At 37.6% G+C, this 9,066-nt stretch overlaps 1 protein-coding gene across 3 annotated transcripts; it reads right to left on the bottom strand.

Moving 5' to 3' along the window:
- Window positions 1-1,875: 1,875 nt before the first annotated feature.
- LOC131316598 (uncharacterized) lies at window positions 1,876-6,566 on the bottom strand. Of its 3 annotated transcripts, none has more exons than XM_058346018.1 (2): window positions 6,430-6,566; window positions 1,876-3,891 (listed from the first exon to the last, which is right to left on the bottom strand). In XM_058346018.1, exon 2 carries the CDS (start codon window positions 3,610-3,612, stop codon window positions 2,311-2,313), a length of 1,302 nt encoding a protein of 433 aa, XP_058202001.1. In that variant the 5' UTR covers window positions 3,613-3,891; window positions 6,430-6,566; the 3' UTR covers window positions 1,876-2,310. The 3 variants fall into 3 exon arrangements, with proteins under 3 accessions (XP_058202001.1, XP_058202002.1, XP_058202003.1); XM_058346019.1 differs by having other exon boundaries at window positions 1,876-3,955; window positions 6,430-6,564; XM_058346020.1 differs by having other exon boundaries at window positions 1,876-3,883; window positions 6,430-6,508.
- Window positions 6,567-9,066: the final 2,500 nt, after the last annotated feature.

Below are 9,066 nucleotides of genomic sequence, written 5' to 3'. Positions count from 1 at the left end.
CTAGGGGACCCGTTGGTCCCAATAGCAGGACTCTTTTTGAATAATCATTGGTTACATGAATTAGAGGTGTCAAATGAGCCGGGCCGGCCGTTTAGCTCCGTGCCAATCGTATTTCATGTCATGCCGTGCCGGTTCATTTACTTTATCGTGCCATATCGTGCCATGCCAATTTTAATCATTGATTGCTTGTCTAAAACCGTGCTCGTGTCATGCCGTGCCAGTCCGGCCGGTTTGACACCTCTACATGAAATCAACTAAAAATTCTTCTAAAACCGCACGCACTTACACAAACACTTTACTCGGTGCATGTGGTTTTAGAATTTTTCATCAACTAAAGAGAGGAAAATTTGACTATTAGGCTCCGTTCCGGAACCAAGAAAAAACCCTTATTTTTTAAGAAGGCAATTTCAAGCTAAAAAATTATGGACTTATTGAAATCTAAAAATATGCAATATGGATCTTGTTTGGAAGATCTCGATGAGATCTTTTATACGATGCAAAAAAATTTGAAAAATTATATTTCATTTACTTTATTTTTGAGTTTGAAAATGTGAAATAAGCTACTTATTTTTTAAGAAGATTTCTGGAACGGGGCCTTATGTAATACCAGTTACGTGCCACATAAATATATATATTTTTATCCAAAACGTGCCACATATTTGGTGTAGTAATTTTTACACTTCCCTGTTGTGTAAATGGGCTCATTTTTTTATACTATTTACAAGTAGAGTAACAACATTGCCCCTTCATGTGTGGCTTATATCATAGGGAAAGGTCAATAATGGAAATTCACATGCAAAAAGACAGTAAAATTATTGTAGCTTCTAACAACGGGAAGTGTGAATTTAATTCTCTTAATTTATTTGTTTGATAATTATCAAACACCTGTTGAGTGTTAATGACATGGGGCCTTCTTCTTTTTTTCCCCCTCTCTCTGGACCACTGATTTTCCTTAAGGTGTGTTTGGAAATTAGGAAAGAAATGGAAAAGAAGAGAGTTTTCAAAAATTCCATTCCCTCGTTTGGCTTCCAGAGAAAGAGAAGGGAAAGTTTAAAAAATGAGATCAATTTTCTCTCCAATTTCTTCGTAATTTTCTCTCTAATTTTTCTATTTTTCATTTTCATTTTCTTTCCCCGAGTTCCAAATGGGGCATTAGTCAAATGGTCACAATTTGCATTGGCCCTTGGACATGAAAGCAACTCATGTTTTACTTACAAACCACCTACGCCCACCGCACAACATTTACCGATTCCTCCACTGCTCTCAATCTCACCGTCCAAAAATGTTTTGGATGATTCAGATTTTAAAAAGGAAGATTTTTTTTTTATAAATCCGGACCATTGATCGCCAGAACAAATGGTGAAATATTAAGCAGTAAAACAGATCGGTGGGCGTAGCACCGCGATTTTCCTAAGGCCAAGGCCATGCCATTTGCAGGGTCTAATCCCACTTTTCCACAGCAATTGTCTGGATTCGCAGGTCCCGTCTTATTTTCATGTGCTAAGAAAAAGAGTCACTTTTCACCCAGCCATTCAACATGATAAATACCAGGCAACCTTCTTTTTTTATAACCCAGGCATCTATGCTAGCTTACGTGCACCTTGATTAACCCTGGATGCCCAATCACACCGCCCACTTGTGGTGAGCCTAATTTAAGTCAAAGCAAAGCTTTGTATGGACTGACCTCAAAAAAGTTGATACCACCTTCCGAGACTTTAAAAGGGAGCAAACCCCTAAGTCTCAGGCCTTGACTACCAGGCCAACCCTTCATGAGGTTTACAAGGCAACCTTCTATAGCTAATTGACATTAATCTTGTGGAGAAAATTTTTAGTATTTGCGATAAAATGTTGCAAAAAAGCCATAGAAAATCAAGTAAATCCCTGATAAGGTGCATAACTGATACTAAGAAAACCATTGAAAGTATTTCCAGAAACTCCCCTATTGACCAATGTACCTACCCAGACATGTGATTTTAACATTTTGCATCTCTTAGGACACAAATTGTGGAAGAAAAAAAAACCAAGCTTGATCAAAACTCAACCGAATCTAAACGATTGTATCAAATTTTTGTACAAAGAACACCAACCCTTGCTTCTTTCTACTGGTAAACATTGGATCATGAACAATATCGGGGCAGGACGAACAGCTTCAAAATTTAAAATGGAACACTTCCCATGTGGAGCTTTACTAGTCATCTCTTCTCAGAAAGAATGATACTAATAGAAAAGGCACCATGAGCTCTATTTGCAACAAAGCAACAGCTACGATCTTGATTTCTTTTCCGTAGGTCAATTTTCCTTTTCCCAACTCTAGTGTTGGTATGGATTGCTATCTTTTATATCCCGGTATCCAAACGCCACAACTCCACCATCAGTTTTATAGTTCATATTGCTACGGATGCTGCTAGAAACAAATTTCTCTGACAAAGCATGACTTCCCCCGGAGAATCTTATTGCTCCTCCGCTCATCTTCAAACCCAAAATCTTATGTTCACCAGACATATTCTCCTTAGCTTGGCTTGGAATGTGATGACCATTTTCTAAACCTTGATGAAGTGGAACTGGAAACCCATTTCCCATATTTGATGTTTGAGTACATTGTTGATCAAAGCAACTCAAATTTTGTGAACCCGTTTGAGAAAAACATCCAAACTGTTCTGCTTGCTGGATGCCCGAGAAGTATCCTCTACGAGTACTTGCATCAATGAGTACCTTCGCTCTTTCTAGACCAATCCCATTCTTAGCAGCATAATTACAAGAAGAATCAAGCTTCCGGTTTTCAGCTTGTGGCTTGGACACATCAGTGGGTAATGTCAAATATGGAGAAGAAACTACTTGCTCGCAAAGATTAGACGGATAACTTGGTTTTTTAGCAGATGATCTCAACTTTTCTACCTTTTCCTTCTCCTTTTCCTTTTCCTTGGATGCAATGGTTCCAACTTGGTCATGGTTAACTTGCTTTTCAAGTGCTTCATAGCAGTTATTCGAATCGGTTGTCCTGTCACTTTTCATAGACCTCTCTAAGGATCCACCATCGCCATTTTTAGTTTTCATGGCTGATTCAACGTCCTTCCGATTCTTCCCTGAGTTCCCTCGTCCAACTTTCTGCACGCGACTGCCTTTTTTCCTTTTGGGTCTTGAAGCTACCTCAACAGCCACCAATTTTTCCATCTCATCTCTCATACTTGCAAACATGTTCTCTCTAGCAACTTTAAGCTCCTCAATCACTGATGTTGTGAAGATCTTAAAATCGTCCAGCGAAATAGGCTGATGCAAGCTGAGCTTATTCTTCTTCCCGTAACTCTTTCTCGCAGAACCCCTCTTCACCTTGTTCTTAGCTGCATATTTTTTACTGCTTGCGCCGTTGTCCATTTTGTCAGCTTTTCCAAATTCAAAAGGGGTGGCCATGCCATGATTCAATTGATTCTCCTGTTGAGACAGTGGATTGGTAGTCTCATCATTTTCAGGAAAAAATGAATCTGGAACCAACTTGTGATTCTTGAGAAGTGGCTTGCCACCAGAAATTGATTTGGAATCATTGCTTGAAGAATCGCAGTCTTCATCTACCCTTCTGAACTCCCACCGTTGTTGGAACTTTTGGTCCTGACTCATCTTATAGCCGAGGCCTGAGGGGTAGTATCAGAACACAAGCACTCCACAAACTTGGTATTAGTAAGAGCCAAAAAACTTGATCAGCCACAATCTATTTCTCGAAAATTCTGCTTAATCACAACCCCCAGACCGAATAACTAGAGTGCACCAATATCCAAAGCTCTCAAAGCAAGAAAGATGCTGCACGAAAGGATCCTCACTCCGATAAGAACTTGGAACTCGTTCAAGTATCAAAACCAGTGATTGCAGCAGGATCCTTCCCCCTCGTAGACTAAATACCTTAATTGAGATCATAATAAATAGATGTCAGTGTTGTGATGAACTTCCAATCCCTTTGTTCCTCCTTTCTCTAGAAAAGAATAAATCAATCATAAAAGTATAAAGAAGTGTAACACAACAAAGTACAGACTAAGAACTATCACAATCAGACTAGAAAATTAGACGAGACTTCAAAATATCAGAAGTTCAATACAAGCATAGAGATTACAACCATAACACCAGACCAAACAGATAATTATGCAAATTTATAACTAAACATCTCACCTACAAATCACAAGAAAGTAAAGATGTGACATAAAATGGAATGTTATAATAAAATACCCAAAGAGCACTGTTTTCAGTTCAAAAATTCTCTCCTTTGGGTGGTAGATTAGCTTACCGTGGAGCTGTGATAGAATGGTAAAATCAACCAAAAGCTTATTCTCCACATCCCAACTCTTTCCCTCCCTCTCAAGCAGAAGTACAAGATTTCTTTCCGCATTTATTCCTGGCTTTATCTCTTTAAAATGAAGAGAAAGATACAATTTTATGTGTACAAGTATAGTTTGTACATGTGCAGCGCTTTTCTGCTGTCGGGGTAGAAAATGGGTTCCTGAGTTGAGAGGCATTGTAGATATATCATAACCTCTTCATTGATTCTAACAAAAGTAAATTACTAAATGGTGTTTCAAGAAAGTTAGTAAAATCTTAGGAGTACTAGTTTTTCCTGTTTTTGACGGATCATCATCAGTTATCCAGCAACACTTAACTCTTAACGGTTGGGGAAGGAAAGACAAGATTGCATTTCAAAAAATCTCTCCTCTCGCCTTCCAGCCTTCCCCTCTGGGAGAGTATATTCCCCTCATTGATTCTTTTTCCAAATTAGAATTTTGCATCTAAAAACCATGATGGACACTGCTTTAAGCTCATATTATTTCTTTCTATGTTGGAATGCCATAATGTGGTAAGGACAGCTGTGATTTTGTTGTGTATTGATCCATATTAAATGCAAATATGGGATATAACATTGACTGCAAAACTGGGTTTAAAAGATGTCGGTGGTAGATTTCTAGTTATTCAACAGTCAAACTTTCAATCTATGATGGAAAACCCGAGTTAGAAGGATGTTTATCATCTGAAAATGTATCTACTAGTTGCCCACTTGCTCATAATTCACGAAAATATCATGATATTTAATTTCAAACGGGCACAATTGCACAAAGTTGAGTTGGATAACATACTTACTTTTCAGGATATGATGCATTGAACCATTTCGGAATGTATGTCTAAATCACAACATGTTAAGCTCGGCATAAAGTCACATTTTACACCATCAAAGGGTCAAGTCGAAAAGGAAGGATAGTAATTCAGGAATCCGAACAATCAAGTGTAAAATTTCAGGCATTCATTTCTTCCTAGTGAGGGGGACCTGAACCTGAAACGCTTCAAGCATCACCTTTCCACTAGCTTGAGCTCACTCTAATTTTTATTGTTAAAGTTTTTCTCGGAGACAAACTTGTTTCTCATAGAAGCGTTCGTAAAGAGACCAAATGCAACCTTGATTCACCTCAATTACCTCGATTACCTTCCTCCTCGTCAAGTGAATTCCTGAACTTAATATTACAATATTAAGATTTCAGTATCTTAATGTTCATTTCTCCCTGTGTCCAGTCAATTCTAATACTGACAAAAAAACTTATAAAAAGTGAAGTAAGGAAAGAGAAAAAGCAATCACTAGAACAAATTTTGCATATACAAATCCACAAGTATCACAATCAGACCAGAAAATCAGATGAGAACATGTATGCCCAAAATAATTGGCACCAAAATGAAAACCCCGAATGTGTTGCAATAGTTTCCATTTCGAATCCCAACTGATGATATTGACAATCAAGGTGGAGAAAAACAAAATGACAGCACCAACAACGAAAACCCAGAAGCTAATGCAAGAGAAAAGCCTTTGGGGTCGGTCCGTATGGGGCTTTCTCCAGTTTTAATATGTCCCTCCACTAGTGGACGATGGGATTGGTACAGGAAATAGTTGGTCAGTGGGCCGGATACCGAGTCATCAAAAAATTAAAAAGCAATAGAATAACCTTGATCAGTGATCAGTGCATTTGAACAAAGAACAACAACAATTCGGAGAAACCTAGTTCTTTGGCAGCTGTTTCACTAAGGTTCTTATTTTTTTAGTACTTATTCCTCGCTTTGTCTCATGAGACAAGTCATTCTCTCGCAATACATTACTTTTAATTCAAAAAATAAGTACTTATTTATTAGCGGAACGGGGCTTAAACAGTCTCAGAATCTAAGCACCCAAGGCAATTAACAAAATCATAAACCCTCCAATTTCTAATTTCCGACAAGATTGAGTATATGAAAGGAAAAATGCAGAAACTAGAGATTACAAGCAAAAATACATGCAACCCAAAAGGATGATTATTTCAGTACTCAAAACAAAACAAAATCCCACAGACAAAACCACAAGAAAAATGAAAACATGGGCATAAATAAGTACAATAATCTGGCGTAGAGTACTTTGGGTACTAGGGTGCTTACCAACTGCAGCTGATAGAGAAGCAAAATCAATCAGACAAAAAGCTTCTTCTTCACATCCCCAACTCATTCCCTCCCTCCCTCTCTTAAGAAGTAGAAGAAGAACCATTGTTATCTGCATTTATTCCAGCCTTCTTTATTTCCTCCCTCTAAAAGGAAGAGAAAGATACGATTTTTAATGTGTTAAAAAGCTCCTACCTGTCCAGTGATACTATGATCTCTCTGTAAATTGGAGTTGGAAAGTAGATATTGAGTGAGTAGTGGGGTGGGGTGGTGTTTGGCAGGGAGCCAGCGAGGAAGAGTTATTGGAATGATTACTCATTTTCTATATCTGATGAATTGGCTGGTGTCCACCACCTGATAACCTTTTTAATGACACTATCATAATAAGGGATCCCTAATAATGCAAATACTACAAACAGAAATACTGTAATAGGAAATCCAAACCGGGAACTTTTTAAGAAAATAAATGAACGGTCCAGATTTGAAGAGTTTCGGTCTTTCATAGAAGAGTTTTGAACTGTTAATTTGTTTTCCTGAGTTCCTTGTTTTGGATGTCCTGGACTATTCTACTCTTGTACTACAAATCTTTATTTCAATTACCAATTGGACTGAGACTTCACGCTTATATCCTCCCTCAAGTCACTTGTAATCAAAAGTAGTTGTATTTTTTATCCCGTGCGATGTAACCTGTAACCAAAAGTGCTTGTATTTTTGTTCACGTGCAATGTCAACTTTAGGATTGCACAAAAGACTCATTTTGTGCAATTCCACAGCTAACATTGCACGAGAACAGAAATACTGACATTTTTTCGGTACAAAAAATTTGGCCTCTATTCTCCACTTTAGGTCACATGTACCCAAACCTTTGTTCACATGCAATGTCAGTCGCAAGATTGCATAAAAAAACCTTCTGGGGAAGAGACTATTGTGCACTTCTATGATTGAAATTGCACGAGAATACAAGGTACAGACACTTTTTCGGTACAGAATTTTTTTACGTCTGTATCCTGTATGCTCCTTCCTAGTCCACTCCTCTTTTGAATAGTTGATCTCATAAGACTATGAAAATACTATTCATTTATGAAATAGTAAACGACATAGTTGAAGTAGATTTGTCTTACAAAATGTAGATGGTTTAATTTCAAGTTATATTGGTCATCTTGATTATTGTCATTTCAAGTTATATTGGTCCTCTGTGCTCTGATAAATGTACGATCAATTTTTTTTATTTTGCGTCGTTCGAAAACAATTATTTTTGCATGAACAATCTTTTTACCGAGTCCTAACAAATGAATGAATGAGGATGCCTTGAGGTCTGAAGATAGTAACCAATTCAAAAATGATAGGATCCGCACTGTGAATCTGGACCATTCGTTTACTTTCATGGACACTTTCTGGTCCGAAAGGGTAGCCAGATTTTTGTTACTGCTAAATTATCCAAGGGCTGAGAAAGGAAAAGCAAGATTTCTTTTTTGAAAGAAGGAAAGGCAAGATTTGCATCTCCAAAAATCTCACCACTTGCTTTCCTTTGTTCGGAGTCAAATATTTGCCTCATTTTGTTCTATTTTCCTATTTGATTTTTCACATTGAAAAAATTAGATTGGATACTGCCTTAAACGCGAAAAATTATTCATTGCCACAAGATAAGTGCCCCGGAGCATTGAACAATCTCTCCTTCCTTCAGTGTAGGGATGACAGAATGTGGCAAAGGGCAAAACTTTTTGTTTTCCATTTTGCAGTAAAGTAAATCATAATGAGGGCGTCCTCATTTTAAATAAAATGCGGATGTCTCCTTTTCTCCCCTTTCCCGATCAAATGTTGATGATCCGAGCCGCTCAATGTGTTCAGAACGTGATTTTAAGGGTAGTCGCGAAAAATCAGTAAAAAAATGACCGGGAAGGACTTGATTTGAGCAGTTTTTATTTGAACCGTTCGATAAAATACAAACAAAAACTGCTCGGATCAAGCCCTTTCCGGTCTTTTTTTTTTGCTGATTTCTAAAGGGTATCTTTAAAATCACGTTTTGAACATATTGAGCGGCTCGGATCATCGCATATTGGTCAGGAAAGGGACATCCTTAACAAGTTAGGGACGCCCTTATTAAAGTTTTGTGTATATATATACTAAATAGAAAGATTAGACGAGATCTTGAATGCAAATTAGCAAAATGGGTGACAAATTTGGCATCGCAATTTCCATAGATTAGCAGTTTTCCAACTGAGTAACTAAGATGGCGAATCAAAGTTAAAAGGGAGTACTTAATTACTCTCTCCGTTCTGAAACTATTTGTCTAATCCGCAAAACGATGACTTAAATATAAAATGTGTTTCAAAGAAAAAAATTTAAACTTTTTTTCATAAATTTAAATAATCAATCATTATTTAGTAAATTGTTAAAAAAAATTTAAACTTTTGTTACAAAATATGTTCAAATCCTCATTTTGCGGAGCGGACAAATATTTTAGGGGATCCGGGGATCCTGTAGGGCACTTCCTGTAATGCACTGTGCAGGGCACATCCAGGCTATCCACAAGTGTTTTCAACGCTCCAAATTTGAAACTTCTAAATCTGGATTGTTGAAAAAACTCGTGGACGGACGTGATTGTGCCCTGCTGGGTGCACTACAGGAAGTGCCCTG

Source organism: Rhododendron vialii, chromosome 2a (assembly GCF_030253575.1).
Source record: "Rhododendron vialii isolate Sample 1 chromosome 2a, ASM3025357v1".
NCBI lineage: Eukaryota > Viridiplantae > Streptophyta > Magnoliopsida > Ericales > Ericaceae > Rhododendron > Rhododendron vialii.
Note: the sequence above shows the minus strand (reverse complement) of the source record. Positions and strands in the feature narration are given on the sequence as shown.

Coding starts and splice junctions, on each gene's coding strand:
- LOC131316598 (XM_058346018.1), bottom strand. CDS start 3,612: ATGAGTCAGGACCAAAAGTTCCAACAACGGTGGGAGTTCAGAAGGGTA.